General features: G+C 33.7%; 1 protein-coding gene across 1 annotated transcript in view; it reads left to right on the forward strand.

Moving 5' to 3' along the window:
- Positions 1-332: 332 nt before the first annotated feature.
- Positions 333-24,602, forward strand: part of Naaladl2 (N-acetylated alpha-linked acidic dipeptidase like 2) — an 876,353-nt gene continuing 852,083 nt past the window's right edge. Inside the window, exon 1 of the mRNA XM_026382942.2 lies at positions 333-386. Within this exon, the coding sequence (XP_026238727.2) occupies positions 344-386 (43 nt within the window). The 5' untranslated portion in view covers positions 333-343. The remainder of the gene's footprint in view (positions 387-24,602) is intronic.

Genomic DNA, 24,602 nt, shown 5'->3' on the forward strand with positions numbered 1-24,602 from the left:
TGTTGGTCATATCAACACTCGAGAAAAATATCAGCACATTTCTGGACTGAAGTGAAAGTACGGAATTCAAAGATTCAAAGTTAATATCAAAACTGAAACAAAGCCATGTTTTGTGAAACACGCATTAATAGGAGTACGCTGGATCAAAGGATGTGATCTCACTTCATAGTCAAACAGGTCCTGCAAGCCCAGGTAATACGGGAAGCAGAATGGTAATTATTCACAGAAGAAAGCAGGTAGTATACTGTTACAATACTACAGTAGAAAGTCAGAAGGTCACAAGCTTGCAGGGTAACTGACACAACTTGAAACTGCTTGGCTTCCTTTAAAAAGAAATAACAAAATGGGAGAGAATCAAGCAAGCTTGCCTAACACATCTTTGCAAGGTAAGTGCCAATAGCCTATGAAATGTTCCCAGTCAGAAATTTAAGCAGTATTGAGAGCTCTGTTTCTGTGTGTATGAGTGTGTGCGTGTTCACACACGCAAGCACGCATGCCCCCATTGTATTTTCCAGGTGTTCTATGAGGGTGGGGAAAGGAGGTTGGGGTTGCTGATGGAGAACACACATGCTGTCTGTGTTGTGTCCAGTATCTTGACCAACAGAGAATCATAAGTTCAGTGGAAAGTAAGAAAAAAAAATTTAATCTCCCATACCATGCTGGAGAAATTGTGCAACCACCTTCCAATGTGTTTTCATATTGGACCCTTTCTAACATTAGCAAAATGTTGATTTTTGTCTCTACCTGTGGAATTTTTACTTGCAATCAGGAATGGCTATCTCTGGGGTATACCAGCTAAGTGTCCTTGTAATTAATATAACCCCCTTTTTAAAGGGAGAAAACAGGAGCTCAGGAGAGAGCTTATCAGTTGGGCAGAGCGGTTTGTTTTACAAGTCTTACTTAATCAGATACCTTTGTCCTTTGAAGGGATTGGCTTTGTTGACACTGACTTGACAGGCATCTATAGTTAGGCTTGTTGTTGGAAACATGCAATGCAGCTCTCATATTTAACTTTTTTGAGTGAGAAAAGTTAAAAAAAAAGTAGAAAATGGGCCTAACAATTACTTATTGCAATGATTTCTGGTAGTCTACTTTTTTGGAAATTATTTACCATCTTTATAAATGAAATTTTGATCAAGACATATTCTTGAAAACTTACTTGATAATTACTTTGTTAATTATGTTCCTGTGAAACTACAAACAATATGGAACCAAGAAAAATATGTAAACTACACAGTTTTCCATTAAGTGAAAATAATCAAAAATATAACTACACTTATGAAATATAACACATTTCAGAATAATAATCAGGTAATTGTAGATATGCCTGATCACATAAGCATTTTATCTACTTCATTGCTTACTTGTCATATTTTTCTTTGATTTCTTTTAGTCTTCTTTACACCTGCTTAAGGATCCCAGAATCTTATTTTTACTCTGTATGTTTTCTAAATATTTTGAAGTACTATGTAAAATGCTATTATAAAGCTTTTTAACATAAAAGATTAACAAAAAATCACTTAATGAATTTCATCAAAGAGAAACAAGATAAAAGCCTCATTTAGCATGATTCATAATTTATTTGTATGCTTTTTATAGACCAAATGGTATTATGATAGTATATGATTATAACAGATTCCTTTTGTGTCTGTAATAGTTTTCCCTTGGAACAGCATATGAGAAACTCTTAGGTTCCTATGGATGTTCATATAGTAATGATTTTGTATAAAATGCATGTAACTAGAAACCAGCTGAATAGCTTGTCCTAGGCTGTATTGGAACACTACCTGTCTGTGTTTAGGGATTGAAATAGACCAAGGAGTAAACAGACCTCTTCCCTCTTCCCTTATCAACAATCTTTGTTTGGGGATCATGGTGATATTTACTTCTTATATTGGAGTCCTGGCATGTATACAGACATTTTTTTTTCCTTTTGCTCTGGCACTTTGATGCATGTTAGGTTTCTGGCAATAGTTATGTTCTACTGTGTAAGGATAACTTTCCCTTTCTCATATCCATATATATGTATAAAATGCAACTACTTTCAGAATTAATAATCAACATATCAGAAAAAACATGCACAACATTTAATTTAAAACAAGTGCTATAGTATATAATTTTAATACCATGGTTTAAGTTAAGGTATCATGTACCTGTGTCTGTAATACATCTGTAGTTGGGGAACACTCATGAGACCGTATTCTTTTGTATACTCTGGGAGAACTTTTCAATAAGGAATGTGGTGTTCTCTTCTGATCTTACCTGAATTGAAATGTATTATCCTTGGTTAGTCTACAAATAGTTCAGATCTGTTCTTGGAGTATTGAATGCTTTAATTTCAGACAAATTTGCATTAAGATTATTAAGAGAATCTATTAATCAGAGTTGAAAAATGAAGGTACTTCAGTTGCAGGTTTCAAATTATATATGAATTCTTAAAATTTTAAAGGAAAGCATTGGAGAATAATTAACAGCTTTATTTGCATGTATAACAGATTTTGATATGTTTGTATAATATCTTATAAAACAAATCAAATATATCCTGGAGTCTTCATTTGGAGAATTCCCTAATATTATTGTGTTCACTGTGAAATACTCTATTCTGTATCTGAAATTGAGTTTCAAAATGATCAAAGTAAATGAAAGAGGGTTTTTAAATGTTTAATTTTGCTTTTTACTTAATAGCACTTATAAAAAAGAGTGTCTTTGGAATTATATTAATTATTATAGATTCTACACACAAATGGATGTTCTTTTGAAATAACTATGCTCAAATACTATGCTTTATACATTCAATGTATGAATGATTGACTTGCATAATTTAGCTCTGAGGATATTATATTATCATTAAACTATCATATATATTATCATTGAAACTCCATCATATGCTTTGGATAACAATTATCTAAAACTATTTATCTAGTTATTCTGATTCACAGTACCATCTCTAGTTATAATTTGGATGGTATTATCATCTGAATGTGACCCCTCAAATTCATTTGTTAGAAACTTAACCCCCAAGGCAATTGTACTGGAAGAAGGGACCTTTTTGGGACTTGTTCAGGTTATGAGGCCTCTGTCCTCTTAAATGGATTAATGCTGCCCTGCCCTTCTGCCTTCTGTCATGAGGATGCAGCAGGAAGGCCCACACTAGTTTGGTGTGGTGGTACATGCCTGTAATTTCTGCAACTTGGGAGGCTGAGGCAGAAGGATCATGAGTTCAAAATCAGCCTCAGCAACTAGGTAAGACCCTATTTCTAAATAAAATTTTAAAAGGTTTAGGGATGTGGCTCAGTGTTTAAGGCCCACTTGGTTCCCCCGATACAAAAAAAATCCCAAACTAGATGATAATACTTTGATCTTGGGCTTCCTATTCCTAGCCTCCAAAACTGTGAAAAATAAATTTTTGTTTATTACCCGGTCTGAGCAGAACAAAACAGTCTAAGACAGAAGGCCAGCATAGAATTGTTAAAGATTATTCATTTTAGTGCTATTCCTGTATGTGACTGAACTACTCGTATACCCAAGCACCTGGTTGCACAGTGCCCTTGTATGGAGTCCATGTACTAATAACATCTAATGTTTTCATTAGCATCGGGAACCCATTTTTCCCTAATGAAAATGAAGTTGATCCAAGGATGTCTTTAGCATAATGTGAACAGATCTCAGTTATCCTTTCAAATATGAAAAGCAATCTCTCTCTTTCAGACCCAATGTCAATATAACCCCAAGAGAAATTAAGATGATGTACATGAAGGTTTATAATATTCTCTGGATCCATAAAATGACTTATTTAGGGAAAAACAATGTAAAACTTTTTTTTTGGTACCTGAGATTGAACTCAGGTGCACTGGACCACTGAGCCACATCCCTAGCCCTGTTTTGTATTTTATCTAGAGACAGGGTCTCACTGAGTTGCTTATGCCTCGCTTTTGCTGAGGTTGGCTTTGAAATCATAATCCTCCTGTCTCAGCCTCCCAAGCCGCTGGGATTACAGGCATGTGTCAGCAGCCTAAAAATTATTTTTCTAATCTTTGAAAATACAAATAAAATGTATAAATAATATGGCATAAAGTACAGGAACCAGTTCTTTCTAAGCATTTTTGAGTAAAGGAAGAAGAATTATGTTCTTGTGTAACATGCAAACTCATTCATACCACCAAGTGTTTTGTGTCAGTCTGCGATAGGAGTCGAGGCATGGCTCAGATGATAAGGGTGGCAGTCCCCTTCCAACATGCAGACACCTAGATATGGTTTAAGCTAAGATTTTTCTAGAGTTGCCCTTGGGCATAGAAGTGCTTCTTAACCTCTTTTCTTTCAGGATGAACCAGCATTCTCTACTTGTCCCAGTATTCTTATTAATAGGTGTGAAATTTCCTACTCAGAATTATTTTTAAAAAGTAAAAAGGAAATAATCTTTTGTTGTGTAGCTATGCACCTTATCTACTGAGTCCTTCCTATCTCAGGAACAGTCACCAGGAACTTTTTTTTTCTGTTTTCTTACTCTTTTTTCATCCTTGGTCAAAAAGTGTACAAAGCCACCTATTGCTTTTTAAAGATTACAGTGTATTTCTTCACCCTTGGGATTATTTGAATTAAAAAAAAAAAAAACTATTTCTGAGTTCTCACAAACTGAAGAAACCTTGTGAGAAGAGGTGACCTTGAGTGGGGGGTGTCTCCTCTGGGCTGTTCAATACATATTAGGTACTCAGGCTGCCTAATTAGCAACTGAGGGGATGTTTTTGAGCACTTCTGATAAAAAAATCTCCTACTTCAGTTCACCCCCCCTCTCTCATTCATTCATATATATATATATATATATATATATATATATATATATATATAGTACTAACGATTGAACCCAGGAGTACTTTACCACTGAGTTACATCACCAGCCCTTTTTTAATGTTTTATTTGAAATGTGGTCTAGATAAGTTGCTTAAGACTTACTAAGTTTCAAACTGTGATCCTCCTGTCTAAGCCACTGGATTACAGGGATGTGCCACTGCACGTGGATCTTCTTCCTTATCTAGCTCTAAGAAATCCCTACTCTGAAAGACTACAAAAGCATAGATCTCAATTGAAAAAAAAAATGCTGCAAGTATAGAGGAGTTGGCTAGACTCTGTGGAAGGCAGTGCCAGCGGTCGATAGCAATCAGTAGGAGAGAATTCTTCACCAACTCACTGAAGGAGAATTTGGCTGTCAGAGTAAGAGAAAATAACTGTAGAATATTAATATTTTCAAGTTAGAAGAGAGCTTAGAGGTCCTCAAGTTTAATGTTTATACATGATAGGTACAAAAAAATACACAGAGATGCTATGAAGTTAAGAAAATTCTCTTTGGTTTTATAGAAGCAGTTGCTAGAATTCTGGTTTCTACCCCTGGCATCCAAGCCTGTAACTTTATGGAAGAATGTGGCACATTATTTTCTAGAGGCATTTGCTTTCTGATTTCGTAAAGGGAAACCAGTCTTATAAGTACTTTCCCTACTGACACGTCTGTTTCTGTATTCATGACCATGAAAGCATTGTCTAGTGTTCAGTTAGGCTATTGTGCGACTGATCTATCCAGGCTGTGTTGTCTTTTGACTACATAGAGGTCACATTGGCTTTTAAGGTATTTAGTTTCATTACAACCAGGGGTTAGTCAAAAATCAATATGCACATGCATAGAGTATTTTTTATGATAATCTCTCAAAACGTTATGCGTTATTTTGTATGGCTACTAAAAGGAAAACAAAATCTAAGCAGGAAGGTGCCTTAGTGTCTGTGCTTCTAAGTTGCAGCCTGAGGGTAGCAGTACTGTATGTTCCAACCTGTTATACTGGTTTGGTGTGCATGTTTACTTTCTGTGGTGGGAAAAATATCTCTGCATTTGTCAAAGTAAACCATGCCTGTGAATGCGTTGATATCCTTCTGGAACCCAAAGAGGACTTAACTATTTGTGAATCTTCCTTCCTAGCCTATCGACCTTAAACAGCATTTTTAGTCAAGAGAAGTGCAAGGAGCTCTTGTTCAGCCTATCAGTTCCATGAGGAAGGATTCCACTAACTCTTTAAGATAGGTTTGAACACTTGAAGACCTGAGGCATTTTGGAGTTGAAATTTTGGTATTGAGGTAACAGAGCATTTTGGAGTTGTGGCTTTCAGAAGCTTTGCTGGAGAGATCTCATAAGCTAAGAGCAAATTCGAGCATGTTTGGCGCAAGTAAAGTTCTGAAAATGCCAAGGCATGAAATCCCAGGTGAGTCTGACCTAAACAAATGGGTTAGGCAAATTTTCATGTGGAGATGGTTTGAGGAGTTTACTCAGGTACAAGATAGAGAATCCCTGGAGCAGGAAAATGAGATTAAGAGATGAAATCTGAAGTAAAATATGATAAATATTTACTGAAATCAATACAACTGGGCTGAGGAGCTCTTTTGTTCTTTATGAATGGAAATAACATCTTTCTTTTATTAGGAAAAAAACAACAGGTAATGTATTTAAATGGAACATGAGATAAAACTGGCTAATACCATTCTACTTATTTAAAACCTGCTCTTGGGGAAAAAGCCAGCTCAAAAATTTGAAATGTAGAGGTTGTTGCTGGACTTTTAGATAGTCTAAAAGCCATAGTTTAATCCCCTTTGATTTAAATGATATTTCACGTCACTGAAAGTGTTTCAAAGAAAAATATTTTAAGGTTCAATTAAAGTTACTGTAAAACCTTGAAGAAAAGGTGATACATACCTATAAGATGCCATGTTTGTTTAATTATCATTATTAATAATGCAATTAAAATATTTCCATGTATTTAAAAGGTTAGATCTGTCTTTGAATCCGATTCCTTTTTCTTAAAGGAATGGAACAAAAGGTGCAGCCTTAATCTGATGATTATATGTGTATAAACACCATGTAATTATTACATTGTATGCTCTCCTCTGAATTTTGGAAAGACTTTAAACAAATTTAGTTAATTGAGTAGAACAGTGAGCCAGCCTTCTTTTTATCTTAGTTTATTTTGGGAGGATTATTGATCAAACATGTACTTGACTTATTATTGGAAAGTGTAACACTTGATACATAACTGAAGGAAAAATGGGCAACTGACAAGATTGCAAAGAAATGTCATTAGGGATAAAAACACATAAAAGGGCATTGAGCTTCAGTTGATCCCTTGAGCTTCTAATCTCTCTTCAGGAACAGTATGTGTAAACAGTTTTATTTGACAGGACTATTTTGTGTCTCTGTTGATAGGTATGTTTAGCCATCTACCCAGTTGAACGTTTTAGAGGGTGCTTTCATAAATGCTTTTTAGTAATTTATATTGGAAAGCAATGTACCTATCCTTTTTAAGTCTCTGATCAGTTTAATGCAGGTTTTATATTGTGTATTTTAGAAAGCAGTGGGACTTGGAATATTGCAGAATATAATCTAATGAAAAAGCCCAAAAGAGAAAAGCTTTGAAAATCAACTTCCAAATATAATGCAGCATAATAAACAGGCAAAGGGTGTGAAATTCCAACACAATCAAGTTTGCTGAATCACTTGGGACAGGGGTGAATGCTTGATTTTGAGAACTGATTAAACTCTCGACGTCAATTTCATCTCTGTGATTCCTTTGTTTTCTCAAAAATGACTTCCTTTGAAAATAGAAAGTGAGATGCACAAAGAATTGAAGGGTCAGTGTATTTTATTTTCCTCCTTGTTTATGGACCTTTAATACAATCACAGACAAGTTCCATCTTCTGTTAAGCTATTGATAAATCTTGAAAAGTTCTTCACCACATCTACATTTCTTAGTGACAGGTTTCTGAGATGGAAAAAAATCCACTTGGCCACAAAAGGTGAATGTTACTTCCTCTCTTACTGACTATTGGTCATTTTTAAACCGCACATCAGCAAGACATTAGAAAGGAATCTAAGAATTTAGATAGTTTCATAGAGGAAATATGATTTGAACCGACTCTGGCAACTTGACAAATTAGAATAAGTGGCTAGAAGGACAGTCTCTCCTGACCAAAAGTACCTCAGAGGCAAGACACAGAAATTAAGTCTATCCATCTAGTTGTTTGCGTTATTTTTCTGTCTTATTGGAAACAAGAATGATTTTTCAAAAAATCCTATTCGAAATAGGTTACAAATAAGAAAACAGAATAGCAAAAAGGTCAAAATTATATGACAGTTAAAATCCATATACAAAATATATGCCACAACATATGAAAAGTTATCAAACAGGTCACAAAATTACTTTCAAACTCCCTAACAGCTAAGTGAAAAAAAGAAATTGATTTCAAGATGTATGGTATCCAAGTAATATAAAATTGGTATTAAAATGTTCAAGAGAGGCACAGATTTCTTCATTAAACATGAAATCAAAGTCAAATGATTTTTATAAATGACAATATATAGACCTAATCAAAATGCAGATGTTTTTATTAGGTACTGCTGAATAAAAACAAAGAAGAATTAATACTATTTAATTCATCTCAGAATCTATCATTTCAAAATCTGGATGATTTTCTTTGGGGTTTTAAAAGCACCATCTTAAAAGATTATTTATCAGGAAAAGTTTATGTAGAAAGTTTCAAATATATAATAAACCTGGAAACAAGAAAGGAAAAGATAAAATAATAATTAAGAAATACAAACCTGGGCTGAAGGTGTTCTGCAGTTGTAGAACATTTTGGCTAGAATGTACAAGACACTGGGTTTAATCCCTAGAATGCAGGAGGAAAAAAAAAAGGACTTTATAAGAACAAATATTTACCTGCTTTAAAACTTTACAACATAAAACCACGATTAAAAAAAAAAATTATAAGTTCTGTTATTACCCAGTTGTCTCCCCTGAAGTTCCTCTTAGATTTTATGTAGGGATTGCTCATTCATTTTGACTAATGAAGAGTTCAGTACAGTCACTATGTCAGATATGTGTTTCTATGAGAGGAGTAAAGATTCAGAATAAAAAAGAATACATTGGCATTGATAATAAAGATATTAACCATCTATGATCTTCAGATTGAATTAGGTAATGATTTTCCATAGAGTCAAACAATTTCTGTTGGGGGCAGGAGGAGAAAATTTACTAATAGTGATGTTTTCATTCTTGAGACTGATTTTTTATCAGTTTTAAGGTTATATTTTATGTCATTTCTAGTCTACCATTTGACCTATGTGAATTTATTTGGGGCAACAATTATTTTTTTTTTTAATTTTTTTTTGAAAGAGAGAGAGACGAGAGAGAGAGAGAGAGAGAGAGAGAGAGAGAGAGAAAGAGAGAGAGAGAGAGAGAGAGAGAGAGAGAATTTTTAATATTTATTTTTTAGTTCTCGGCGGACACAACATCTTTGTTGGTATGTGGTGCTGAGGATGGAACCCGGGCCGCACGCATGCCAGGCGAGCGCGCTACCGCTTGAGCCACATCCCCAGCCCAACAATTATTATTTTTAAGATTAGAAAACCCCATAATATTTCTTTTATCTCTAAGAATTAGTAATTATTTAGTGATATTTATCATAATATGCATGTGATTTAGTACCAATCTACAGTAACATTGTTAAAGTCATAGAACATTCTACAGAATAGTCATCCCATGAAATTTGCATTTAGCTAAGTTGATAATCACACTAGAAAAGGAAATAACTTGTAAATGATTTCAGACAGAAATGTACTAAAGTTATTTAAATCTCACAAAACTTTTGTCCATCTCTTTTCCTCCAAAAATACACCAAGCTGATTCTTTACTAAGACACATGTGTACTGGTTGCTCCTGCTGAAACTCCTATATGTATTATTTCTTGTTATTCACTTACCAGATTAATATTGCAGTGACACATTGTCTAGGTTCTCAAACTAAAACAGCCAGTATGTCTTAATGTGTGATTTTAATTCTTGCACTATATTGCAATGAGCCATTTTCCCCTTTTTATATATTTTTATTGCATGTTTCCCCGCAAAAAATGTTCTCCTGCGATGAAAGACCATAGCAGGCATGTTTATTGCTGTTTTTCTATTGCCTAGAACCAAAGCTAACACATAATATGATTTCAACAAGTTTAAGGTTTATATCCTCAGAAAAAAAGCAAACATAAAATCACAGTGTTATTCTTATGTGTTTCTCCAATTTTTGGAGATGTAATAAATGTAAAAACTTACATTTATTCAAACATGAAAATTAGTTGAGCATAAAGTAACAATACTTAACAAGATCAATACAAAACAAAATAAACAAGAATTAAGTAAAAATAAACCATTGTCTTAAAATTGAAAGAGCATGTTCTAGAAGAATAAGAGATGACATATAATACCTTTATTGTAAGAGATTAGAAGTTGTACTTTGTTCAAAATTAGAGAATGTGAAAAAACAATTAGAGGATGTGTTTCTCCTTATTTGCTCAGGTATTGTATTACAGTGACGCTGAACAGAGTTAACTAGATGAGTTCTCACAGATACAAAAATTGTGAGTGGTATGTTCTTTGGGTATGTTCTTTTTGACATATATAATTTTGTGAAGCATCTAAATATTAATGTCTTTATTTATTATGATCTATTTTACCTGATTATTCTAGACATGAAGGAGGATGATACAGTCATAGTTCTTTGGAAGATATAGTTAGGTGATTATTTATTTTTTCATGTATTGAGCACGTTGTCCTCATTGAGTGACTGTGAAGATTAAAATAATTTATGTTGAACACTATAGCAGTCTGTGGCACTTAGGAAACACTTGGGTGTTTTCCCCTATCACCGCAGCCACCATCATCATCAATATTTTAATTTTTAATTTAGTTTTCATTATTGTCTACCATCTCATAATGATGAAGAACTAAATCTAAGTAATGATGGTGGGACTTGAAGACAAGAAATAAATTTGAGAGATGATTAAAGCTAGATTGTTGTTTGCTAACATAGAGTGAGGAAGGAGGGGGAAAATGTAAAAATTTTGAGGTTTCTGGCTTAGATGAGAAGAAATAATATTCCTAACTGATTTAGGGACTGTCTGGTGGGGAACAGGTTAGGGAAGAGAAACATAAACTGCTTTTAACAAAATTATATTGAATTATAAGAGGAGTCTCTTGATTAAAAATGGCCAGGATTTAAATTGTAAAAATGAAGTTGGTCCTTGGGAAAGAGAGCTAGTATAAAATTAAAGATGGGAAATTTTTAAGATGTAAGTGGTAGATGACATTGTGGACAGCTGATATTACACAATGATAGAACCAGAGCAAGAAGATAAGAAAACTGATGATGGAGTTTAAAGTTTGAGCAGAAATGAGAGAAACTGAGATGGGTTCATAGGCAAGAGAGAAGAGTCACCTGACCATGTTTTTAGGGAAACCCATGGTAGGAATTTCTGTATTAGAAGGGTGAAAAATATCAAACGACAGAATAGTCAAGTAGCTAGAATCTGGAGATTCCAACCTGGAATTAGGGTGATGCATGAGGAAGAATGCAGTAAAATAATTTGAATATAATCAGAAATTAGATAAAATAGGAAGACACAATTGTAGAGTCAAACTATAAGAAGCTTGAAGTAATAAAGTGATATAATAGAGCCCTGGGAAAGGAACAGAGTCAGAGAATAGGAAAAAAGAAGAAAGTACTTCCATCACACTGATTTTGTAAAGTAAATGCAATTTGCTATTTTCACAAATGAGAAAACTGAATTTCAGTGAGGGAGAGGATGAAGGTGCTAAAATAGAAGGGGCAAGTCTGAGGGAGGAGGAGTTGGATCCCTAGAGTATTTTTAAAGAAATAAAGTACAGTTTTCTCTTTCTAGAAGGAGTGAGTATAATGACAAATTTGCTGAGTTACAGAGAAGAGTGGGCGGTGAAGCTCCTGCCAAGGGGCCTGTATCTTTGTAGTAAAAGATGCTTTTATTCAGCCAAGAGTTAGGGTGGGCCTCTGGGAGAAGTGTTGAATCCATGAGAGAAAAATAAAAGGATTGGCCGGCAGCAGCAGCAGTAGTGGAGTTAGCCAAGAGTTTGTGTCAGTGAATGTGGAAAAGCAACAGAAAAAAAAAATGTAGGTGATTATTATGCCATTTTTCACAGAGATGTGAGTGAGCTTGTAGAAGAGAAAGTGTGTGAGAGGGTGTTACTGGTGTCTGTTCATATTTAGCTAGAGATTTTTACTTTAGAATATTCTCACTTTACCATGTGACACCACCCACAGAAACTATTCAAGCCAGTCATCTCCAGATAGTATGCCACTGGACTATAATAGTACAGAGCATATATTTCATTCTAAATCCATCCAGGCTTTTGGAAAACAATGGAACACCTGGGCTTAACTACACACAAATTTTTATATGGTTTCTTCTCATCATTGTAACACTAGAAAAGCATCTGCCTACACTACTGTCCATATAGTATGAATGTAAGAGACCTATGAGATTTTTGGGTAGCTGAGTATCCAATTCTATTTGGCTGTGTTTGAAAGAAGCAAAATAAGATTGGGCATTAATGTTTACATACTCAAAGACTTGGATAATTAATGTTTGGCCTCAAAGACCCTTGGATAATTAATGTTTGGCCTCAAAGGTTTGTACCTTTATGTTATGATTACCATCATTGATAATAATGATAAGAAACAAAAAATACAATTAGGAATTTACTAAATGCCAGTAAGAGGCAGAATTAAACTTTAAACCAAGATGTATTTGACACTCATACATCTCCATCATTTTATTTTCTAGGTGTACCATATTAAAAGAACTACCATTAAAAAAGACTATCCAAGCAGAATATGTCAAATATTTATCATTTATCTGGATATGTAAAATTTAGTGACTATTCAAATTTATTACTGAAAATACAATATTTTATTAACATTTCACTACACAGCTCATATATCTGCTTTTCTATATACACTTTATTTTACAAAAATTCACTTAACTTCATGAATACACATAGTGCTCTCTATGTGGGTGTGTCATGATTCCTCTTGTTCTACCTGCCTTCATGCCCTGATGACATTTCCATCATACCTACATTCCTGGCACTTTTATTGAAGGTGATAAAGCTCTGAAGAAGTAGTTTGAAGTAAATGGGTTCTACTAAATTCAAGAATGTTTTGACCATTAACCTTCAGTTTGAAGTTTTAGGTGACCACAAACTAGTCTTAAGGAGTATAGATTTACCTCAGTAAAATACACCTTAAAGAGGTTTTTAAACAATTGATGCTTTGCTGATGCTAAGGATATTTCCTCTTCAGTGTTTCTAACTTAACAAATTACATGTAAAAGCCATAAACTCCTTTATATTATCCATAAACATAATAAAAAAATGTTACACCACATAACTTTGACTTAGTCAATAATTCCAAGCTTAGCCTTAGGGTTTAAAGAGAAAATTATTCCTCTTACACATTTTAATTATGCTATAAACTTTGGGAATAGCTATTGATCTTCAGCATCTGGCGTCAGAAAGTTTTTCCTTTCTTGTTCTGTAGCCAGTGAAAGTTTTCCATGTGGGCTAAAAATGAAGAATTCCAGAGGAGATTAAAGTGGTATATGTACAAAAAGGACATTTTGTTGTTGTATTGGAGTGACTTAAATGTTAAGAGAATTAAAGATCATCTTCTCTAAATGTCTTTTTGTAGAAACTAGAAACACACATTCGAGTTAAGAAATTTATTGCTTGTTTTAAATAAAAGATACTTTCTAGAGGCACTCAGTGATCTTTAATATTTTAATACAGAAATGGGAGGGCCTAAGAAGAAAATATTTTATTAAAAAATGACATGCCTTTTGAGGTTTTTAAGAACTTATGTTTTTAAGAGCTTATGCAATGAACGTTGTTATTATTTTTGGTGACTAATTGTTATTAAAGTGATTGCTTCACAAATTTTCATCCTTGAATCATTAATATGTGTAAAAAACGTATTCTGTTAGGATTAAACAGATATCTAGTATCTATGATAATGGTTATGATGACAGTAAGAATTGCTACTGCTTGCTGAACTCTTACTAGGGGATGCATTTACTATAAACACTTTACACATATGGCCTGAATTAAGAGCCCCACCCATCAAGTGAGAATTGTCCCCCATTGCCCTTTCTACAGATTATGTGGGAACTAAACAGCAGAATTGGGATTCAAACCCAGTTCTCTGACTGATAATCAGTCTTTTTAAATAAGTATAGGCCCCTTCAGTTTCATCTTTCAGCTAACTGGAAACTCAAGTTTAGAGAGTTTAACTGAAGTAAGTTTATATGATAAATTTAAATGTATCAAATTTACATTTGTTCATTGTGTTAGTCAGCATTCTGTCACTGTAAAATATGTACGATAAATAGTGTTTAAGGAGGAAAGGTTTATTTTGGCTAACGGTTTTGGGGGATTTTAGTCCATGGTCGATTGCCTTTGTTACTTTTGAGCCAGTAGCAAGACAGCACATCATGGTAGGGATGGGTGTTGGAGGAGCAGCTCACCTCACAGCAGTTGGGAGACAAAGCAAAAAGAAGAGTCAGGCACCTAATGACTGCTTTTGAGGACACCCCCTGCCTCTTCCAGTGATTGAAGACCTACATGTAGGACCCACTGATTCTACCACCTTTCAATAGCACGAAACTGAAGACCAAGCCTTTAGCACATGGTCCTTTGGGTGGACATGTCAGATCCAAACTATAGCATTTATTTAACAAATATTTATTGGGATACAATTACATATCGTGCATAATATTAGAAACCACCAAAGCTAAATTCAAGGAGACATGAACCACTGCCACCGGTAGTCTACCAAGGGAGACATTATTGTAATGTGAAAAAGGAACAACAACAACAAAAAAGCCATTTATATATGGATAGAAATAATATATGCATATAAATATATAGATATGTATATGTAAATAAAATTATACATTTCATGTAGCTTTGGACTTGCTTGATAAACATCTGTAACTGGTCCCTCTTAAATTTTCAGAACCTAATTAAAGGTATGGTAATTTAACTTTGATACTGTGATGCCTTCTTTGGTCACTTTGGTGAAATCAGCTATTAGAGGTACTATTTTGAGAACCTCATCAGTGAGTCAGTATGGATTTTTCTTGCAATAGGGCATCCCCTACATCCTCACAGTGGGAGCTAATGAGTAATAATTTTTGCCCATTTCTTCCCCCTACCATTTCCTCTGGACCTGCCATGTAATTAAATCCACTGGTTAAAAAATATGTTGAATATTTCAGGTGCAGTGGTCCCTTGATATCTGAGAGGAATTAGTTCCAGTACCTCCCGTGGAAACCAAAATCTCAGATCAAAATCAAGTGCCTTATTTAAAATGGCTTAATATTTGCATATAACCTATGCATTTCAGCCCTTATACTTTAAGTCACCTCTATGTTACTTATAATATCTAATGCAAGTAAATGTTATGTAAAGCAGTATTTTGCAGTTTGTTTAAGGAATATGACAAAATTTTCATAAGAATAAAAGTTCATACACATTTGGTAAAGATGCAATTTATTTTTCACACGTTTTTGATTTGTGGTTGTTTGAATCCACAGATATGGAACTTGTCAATACAACAGTCTGACTTATACAATGCGCTTAGCAGTAGTTTGAATGCAGTGGTATGCACTCATTAATTTAGTCTTACATAATGATTTGATCTGAATCTATTTTATTTCATTTGTTTTTAAAATATATAAGTCTATATTTCTTTTTGCAGAGAATTGTAAGATTCCCTAACTATGTTTGAGTTTGAGACTGCCATTCATCTTTCACTGAAACTTTTGCACATATCACAGCTATAATCTAGCAAAATAGATTATTGTCACTCACTCCATAAATATTCTAGTATGTAAGCAAAATTTCCAGACCAAAATTTATTTATGTATTAAGTTTTAATCTTGAACATCTTGGTTGGTATGATTTTTATTTCCTTCCACACTATAACATTTTCCAAAGATAAATATTCAGGATTTTGTAAAATAATGTGCCTTAGCCTGTTTAGTATTTTTGAATACATAGTACTCATGGGATGTAGACATTTTATAAAAATTTAGATTTCTTTCCTTGTGGTATTGGCGATTAAATCCAAGGCCTCACACATGCTAAGTAACCATTCTCCCACTGAGCTCCATTCCCAGCCCTAAAAATATTTAGCCAGGTGTGCCAAAAATGGTGCATGCTTATAATCTCAGCTATTCGGGGATTGCAAGTTTAATACCAACCTGGGCAATTTAGCCAGTTCCTAATCCATTTAAAATAAATAAATAAAATGCTGGGGATGTAATTCAGTGGTAGAACACTTGCCTAGTATGCTCTGAGGCCCTGGGTTCATTACCCAGGACCACAAGAAAATATGATTTTTTTTACACCTTTAAAAGGTGACATAAGCCAGGTGTGGTGCACATGCCTATAATCCCAGTGGCTCAGAAGACTGAGGCAGGAGGATCAGAAGTTCAAAGCCAGCATCAGCAACTTTTAGCAAGGTCCCAGGTAACTTAGTGAGACCCTGTCTCAAAATAAAAAAAAAAAATAATAATAATTATAAGAAGGGCTGTAGTTGTGGCTCATTAGTTAAATGCTCTTGGGTTCAATCCCTGGTACCAAAATAAAGTAAAATTAAAGGAGGCATGAGAACCATATTATATACAAGGTACTGGCCATGGAAATTTAAGTCACCACATCTTATTGTTATAATAATAGCTAAAACTAGATTATCTAAATTAAAATATAACTGTGTGAGTCATCCTTCCTGGAAGCAAATAATAAAAACAGGAAAATTCAAGTAGAGTAGGTGATATTTGGTTCACACTGAAAAAGTGAAGAGCTCTCCCATCAAATAAATGGAAAGAGTATTCCAGGAATAAGAAGCTTGGTGAACAAAGGCATGTTGGCATGACTCTTGTCTGGAGAATTCTGAGCAACATGCCTAGCAAACTCTAGACTACTGGAGTGCTGACTTTGTTTTTTGTAGGCTAGCATAAAGCTTGATTCCAGCCTACTGATTATAGTAGAATTATAAGGCTAGCTAAATTTTAAACAGAGTAGATGGATATATGCTATTTTGGCTTCATCTCAGCACATGCATGCCCATGCATACAATCTGATGAATGGGCTTTGTGCCCATTCATCAGATTGTATAGGAGTACATGTGCCCATGCTATAGATGTTAGTCACATTTTCCATGAGCTGCCTTTGTGGAAAGCATCAGATTATCTTCACAAGTTTGCTATTATGTTGGAAGTGAATTCCCATGCCTTTTGACTTTAGCCTTTCCTACGGATACTTAATATGCCAAGTTAAAATACTTGCACAGTGGACGAGAAGGCAGCATGGGGATTTTGTAGCCCTCTTTCCTGACAAATTGACAGGTTGCATTGCAGCAGGTGCACAGCAAAGCGATTAAGAATATACAGGGTGACAAAACATGTGTGATATGACTGCAGGCATTTTATGTGAATGATATGTCATGGCGAGTATTGGTCTCAAGTGATTATACCTAAGGCTCTGGGGTGTGAGGGCAATCTATATGCATATGAAAGCATAAGGTGAACACTCAACGAAAAATAACCTTGACTGGAAATTTTGACATGAACCAAGTACATTTCAATAAAAGTTAGATTTTTTGCTACTTAAATATTTTACAAATGTTTTATTTATATAATAAGATGCAATAAGCATCTGTCTTGGATAATGTGATTTTTTTGACTACTGAACATCTTATTTGACTGCCAAGAGGACAGGAAGAGCTGTTTTTTTAAAATTTATGATTGGATGAAAAAAGCCAACACCATCTTTAAGAACACATTTAGCTCTTGGTATCAATCTGTTCACTCTTGGGATTTCTGACTTTTCACGAGAAAAAATAAATTTAATATGAGCATCCATGCATTGCTCACAAATTTTCTGAACAATCAATCAAAAAGCAGGAGTGAAATAAAAAGATTTGGGATGGTAGATAAAATTGTTTACTATGCATGCAAACAAACATTTGTATAGAAATATGGAGAGTTGTGAAATTCCAAGAAAAAAAATAAAGACTTTTGTATTCATCTATATTTTTAGAGAGAAAGAATTTATAGGTTTTATTAGATTTTCAAAGTAATCCATAATTCCCACAGCACTAAGATGATCTCTGAAGTCCTTTCTACATCCAAAATTGTGTAATTCACTTGACATCCTTATACATTTCTGTTACTGTGTTATCTTTGTTCCAGGCAAACAGAAATATATCTTATTTTCTAAGAAAAAACTATATCCCTTTATTTATGACTAAAGGAACTATGATTTTCAGTATAAAATGATAATAGGAAAGGATTTCTGCATTTTAGATCAGCATTTGAAAGCAATTTCAAATTCAAATTTTATATTGACAATAATTTGCTATTTGCCTAATTTTTATTTTAATGGACTATTAAAACTAAGTGTGTGGGAGGATGATTATTTCTAGATAGGAAAGAGGGGTGGGAGACAAAGGGAGGGGGAAGGGGAATAGCAAGGATCGGGGAATGTGATGGTCATCATTATACAAAATATATGTAAGAAGATTTGAAGTTGGCATCAACATACCTTATATATAAACAGAGATATGAAAAATTGTGGTATATATGTGTATTAAGAATTGTAATGCAAAATAAAAGAGTACATGTATAATGGCATAATTTGGCGTGAACATATATATACAGAGTTACGAAAACTTGTGCTATAAATGGGTAATAATGAGTGTAATACATTCCACTATTGTCATGTATGTTAAAAAAAAACTAAGTGTGAAAGTGACATTGGTATTTTAAATACATAGGTAAATGCTTATCTCTGTAAATAAAAATACCTCTCTAGTGCTTATGTTAATATGCTAATTTTAAAAAAAAATTCCCTATAAATAATAAACTTAAAAAATAGATAAAAGAAATTTTGGATTCTTTGAGGGGAATATGTACATTTTGGGAATATTACAAAAACATAATATTTCAACCAGTTTTATTTTCATTATGCATATCATAATACATAATACAAATTTATTTTATGTCAACAGATATTAGTAACACAATATCTTGGATTTTAGCAGAAAAATACAGTTTATACAAAAATATACAAAGAATCTTGTCTCTGTATTTTTATACTTGATAAGCTAGAAAAGGGTACTGAATAAGATTTGAACTCTTATTCTAAGACTCCATCAGAGCAAAGCAATGAGAAAAACAGGACTCATTAAAAAAAAAAATTCAGAGTAATTGAGGATTTTAAATTTGTTTTTATTTTTACTCTTGTTTGCTGCATTTCCTTTCTTCTACCATTAACTGCCTCTAGCCCTCTTCTTCTCTGTCCTTCCTATTGTGGAACTTTATTATAATGCTTTGGTATAAAATATTACAATAAAATTCTTCAGAGATAATTATTATAAAATATTCATTAATAATCGTGGAATTTTTACTGCAAGTAGGAGAGATTTTTGTGTGATTTCACCTGCTCTGTGCTCTTAAAAAAAATGCTATATAGGTGACAACTGTCAAGATTTTAAGGTTTCTAAGGTCTTATTATTCCATCCTTCTCAATTTTTCCTCATTCATTGGGTCATTCCTGAAATTCCACAGCTTGAATCTTTATATTTAAAACAATTCTATTGACTGCTACGTTAAATGATGTGTTACCTTCTTCTGCTATATTGCATTTTTATAGCCATCTTTTGTGAGATGACCTGAACAAAGGTATTTTGGATTTGGGGGGGGGGGCGGCGGCGGGGACTTTTCTGTCTTAAACTTGGGCTACTATACAAAAATGCCATAGGTTGGGTCGTTTAAACAACAAATATGTATTTCTCATAGTTCTGAAGACTGGAAAGTCCAAGATCAAGGATTTAGCAGATTCAGAATCTTAAGGAGGACTTTTCTTCTGACTTGATAATGACCACTTCTTACTTTGTTCTCATCTGGAGAGAAAGCTATGGTCCCTTTTTCTCTTATTCTAAGGGCACTAATTCCATCATGGGACCCCCACTCCCACTACCTCAAGTCTGAAGATACACTTCCCAAAACAGACTCTTGAGCCTAGCCAGCTAAAACTGCTTCAGATTGCAAACAAGAATTTTGAGAGGACACAAACATTTAATCCATAATAGGTATCATTCTAAAAATATATTTAGACTCCATATAAGTTTCAGTTTTATTCTCATATATTTTGCACCTGTGTACTTATTTCTCCCTTTTCTCCAGCAAATGTTAGAGCTCACTAATTCAGTATAACAGTTAACAAATGTATGAAGCTGGTCAATGTAGTCTTAGAAATTAATTAAATTGGTTCTTCTGTTATTTCTAATTGAGTCCTCCTTTCATAAATAAGTATATGGAGTAGATAGAAATTCCCTCAGTCTTTGCTCATTTCTCAACTTTGCCAATTCCAAACATTGAATGAAGTCTCCCCTGTGTCTCCTAAAAGCCCTAAACAAAACAAAAACCATTATTTTTAATACAACCACTTAGTTCCAGGAATTTGATTGCCTTTCAGATTTCTTTTCTTGGGATTCAGTGAATATTATTTCTATCCAGTATTTCAAATAAATTTTCTTTCTGTTAATGAACTATAATAGTATGTCTCACTGTCTTAAAGTACTTATGGATTAGAATATTCAAGTAGAATTGCAAGGGAGAAATATTAAGACCAATAGATGGTAGCTATAAGCCAACAAATGTTAGCTGAATATAAGAAAGAACTTTCCTATAATTTAAAGAAGGCATGATTTTTTCTTATAATAAAATATAGAAGTCCACTATCAAAAGAGAGTGAATTCCTTGTTAATAGATACAGTGAAGTATAACTTTAATAACCGTTATTTAGAGATGTAGAGGATTTTCATGCAGTTAAATATGATGCTCTTTCAGGACACTTCCAAAAACAAGAGCATACTTTTTAAATATTAGATTCCTTGTGTACATTTGACATGAAATGAACTTGACCAAGAGCACAAGTGATATAGGGGACCCATCCAAGATGGTTACTTACTGTCTGATTTTGAAAGGGCTTTGCAATTAAATCTGAATACATAATAAAGTGATAAATGTTTAGCACAATCTAACGAAATGTAAACAAATTTCACAAGGTACTTAGAGGAAAAACTGTTTATATGATTAATTATGGACTCAACATGTAGTGAATTATTGATTGGCAATTTGAAACTCAAATGAAAGATCTCTATATATTAGTTGATAAGGTTATTTTTTTCCAAGTAAATCCCTTCCCACCACATACAGTTTATTGAATCTAGTAGTTGGGATTTGGCCAACCTAGCAAATTAAGTGTCCTTTGAGAAAATTTATGGTCTATCCAGCTAAACTGCTTGAAATGGCACGAGAGAACTTGTTTGCTGTAACAGCTCCAAAACATTGCAAAACCTACATGTTTTGAATTCAGTTTTTAAAAGCATCTTAATTTATACATTTTTGCTTTCTGAGATTCATTGTCTCATGTTACTCTGCACCTAGTTTTTGGTAATTGTTATTTAATCCATTAATGGGTACGAAATGGTTTTCTAGCACCCTTGAAAATTTTCTTTTTGGCAATAAGCTCAATCTGCTGTTCTTTTCGTCTTTCCCTGTACACTGCAGAAGGAGAGGTTAATTCTGATTTTTTCCTTACTCCTCTATTTGCTATTCAATAAAGACATCACATTTGATGCTTGGCACTCTTTCCCATAATTAATGTACTTCAGAAGATGCATGAGAGAGAGGGGAGAAAAGCTAATTAGATTAAAAGTGTGCATGTAATTGTCCGATTTTAAAAAAGAAGGCACAAAGCAAAGAATTGAACCCCAAATACCAGTACCGTGCTCTCTTGCAGGACTTTTGAGGCCTTCAGTATTTGGACACAATCTTTGTCACTATTTTTCTTCAAACTCAGTAATTAAATTTAGCTGAAGTTATTATATGTAAGTATGCATGAGATTTTCCAGCACAGGAGAAGACAAAATAGTTTTTTTTTAAAAAAGTTTTTAAAATTATAAATAACCTTTCACAACTCAGGTAGAGCCTTCAAGGTATTTAGTTTTTACTCAAATATATTTCCTTTTGTATTTACTTTATTCCTCTTTGTTAATGTGGCATGGAGAATAATTAAGATTAGTCTGTTTTATTAAAGAACACCTAGACTGTAGACACTTTTAATTGCAAAGATAAAGAAACCTAATTTCACTCCCCCTTAATCTGTCAACACCAGATTGCCTAGTTAATCCCCTTCATTGTAGATCTGTACAATATGGTCTTCTAGTCTAAAGCCAGAAAAAAAATCAGCTTTTTATTCTCAATGACCTTGTCTTATAATATATGTGTATATATTCTTAAGTGGCTTCTAGTTACATACTATACTTTTTAAAATTTTTGAATATTTTTCATCTTTTTTCTCTTAAGGTAAATGCTTCATTCATAATTTTATTTAATTAGATGCAATGAAGTTATATTTATGTTTCTTGCACAAGTAAAAAATGATAAAAAATTAGGATTGCATTTTATGCAGCTGTAAACAATTTGTTGTTTATTCTAAAGACTGTAAGAATTAGGGTTTTTTTTCATTTTAAAGTTAAATTGGGCACTTTTACATTAATATTCTTAAAATATATTCATATTTTTTTAACATTAAAATGAGCATTTATTTAAATACCTGTTTTCAATTCTGTGGGGTGGAATTTTTTTGTTTGTTTTAATTTGTTATACATGACAGTACAATGATCTTGACATAGCATAATTTTTAAATATAATTTTTTAATGTAAGTTTTGAATTTCAATGTATTCTTATAAATTTAGTATTATATTTTATATGATTGGTTATTTCAAAAGAATTTTAAAATTTACACTTATACATTCAAGTGAATAAGAGATTATTCACAGTTTTCTTGGACTCACTTCTCTTTCCAAATGCAGCCCTATTTTCTTACTCCTCCTGTAGTAAAACACCTTCAAATAATTGCCTTTATTTTTCTTCTATTTAATCTTGAGCCCATTTCCTCAGGTATTTTCTCCATACATTCACCAAAACTGCCCTTATCAAGGACACTACTTATCAGCATTCTCCTAAATCCTTTAGTAAATTTTCTGTCCTTGTCCTACCTGACCTATGAGCAGCATTTGACAGTATTGATCTCCTTCTCCCATCCCTGGTCTTGAAGGTACTGTGCTTTCTTGGTTTCCATATCTTTACTACTCATTCCTTGTCAATCTCCTTGGCCATTTTATCTACTTATGCCTGTTCTCTTAATGTTGAACTGCCCACCGGGTTGTCTCAATCCTTATAGTTCTCTTCCATTCCTCCTTAGCAAGCTCCTATCAGCTTTATGTTAATGGTGCTCAGTTTCCATTTGACTCCTGACTTTAGAACCTTAGACATATATGGCCAATTAAGTGCTCACCATCTCTGCCTGGATCTTTAATAAGCATCAGAAAGTATGTGTATTTCCTGTAGTCTTCCCTAGACTGCTCTGGTATTCCTCCTTTGAGTTGGAAGTTATTACAGTACTCCCCGCCCCCCCCCATTTCCCAGACTAAAAACATGAAAAAAAAAAAAAAAAGAGAGAGAGAGAGAGAGCTCTCTTTTTCACAGCCTACATTGAGTCCATGGGAAATTGTAATATCTCTGCCTTTAAATACATCCAGAATATGACTAACTCTCATCACTCCCACTAAAAACACTCTGGTCTCAGTTGCCATCTTATTTGCAGCATATTACTGGTGCCCTAACTGGTTATCCTATTTCTGTCCTTGCCCATCTCACAGCTTATTCTCAACACAACTATGAAGGTCATCCTAGATCATGCCTGGCATAATCCTCCTTTTTAGCATTAAAGTAATTCTCCCTCTGCCTAGAATATTCTTCCCACAGGTACACATCCATTTGGTTTTCTTAACTCCTTCACACTTTCTCAGTCTTTGTTCTAATGTTACTTTCTTCATTAGCCACTTCTCTGTCCTTCCCATGGTGGAACTTATTCTTATAATGCTTTGGCATAAAATCATGCAATAAAATTGCTCACTGATTATCATAAAAGATTACCATATTATTGGTGGGTGCAGTAGTCTTCAGTTCAAACAGAAGACTTTCAATTCAAAGTTGATCAAACACTTTCTGTCTGCTTCTTGCAAAGTTGGTCTTCTGTAGTTTTTATTGTAGGCAATGTTTCTAATTTACATATAAAAAATGAGGAACTTGCTTCTCTTAGAATGTGATTCTAAGAGAAAGCACAGCAGTTGAAGAATCTGAAGTAGTGACCCCTATTACTTGGGACATTTATTTTATGGAGCTTTCTAGCCCTGCTCTCTGAACATTTGTATTCTGTGCTTATGTCCTATTCTCAAGCCATAACTAGCATAAATATGTAATTATATGGTTTGTTTTATTGGTAATAGATTTCAAAATACTCTTTTATTATGGTACTGTTTGAATTGTGTTTACTATATCAACATAAACATATAAATTGAGTCAAATTATCTGCTTGGTTAACTGCAAACCACAAGTTATTACAGCACTGTCAGTTTCAAAATGTTGCATGACAATAAAACCATTTGATTCCCTTTGTTCATACTTGAACCTCAAAAACTTTGTAATTGTTTCCTATCATCTATCAGGCACAGCCTTTACAGATGTCATGAGGTAGAATCTGGAGCACCATTTGAGGGTCCTATATAACTAT

The sequence above is a fragment of the Urocitellus parryii genome, chromosome 2, assembly GCF_045843805.1.
Source record: "Urocitellus parryii isolate mUroPar1 chromosome 2, mUroPar1.hap1, whole genome shotgun sequence".
Lineage (NCBI taxonomy): Eukaryota > Metazoa > Chordata > Mammalia > Rodentia > Sciuridae > Urocitellus > Urocitellus parryii.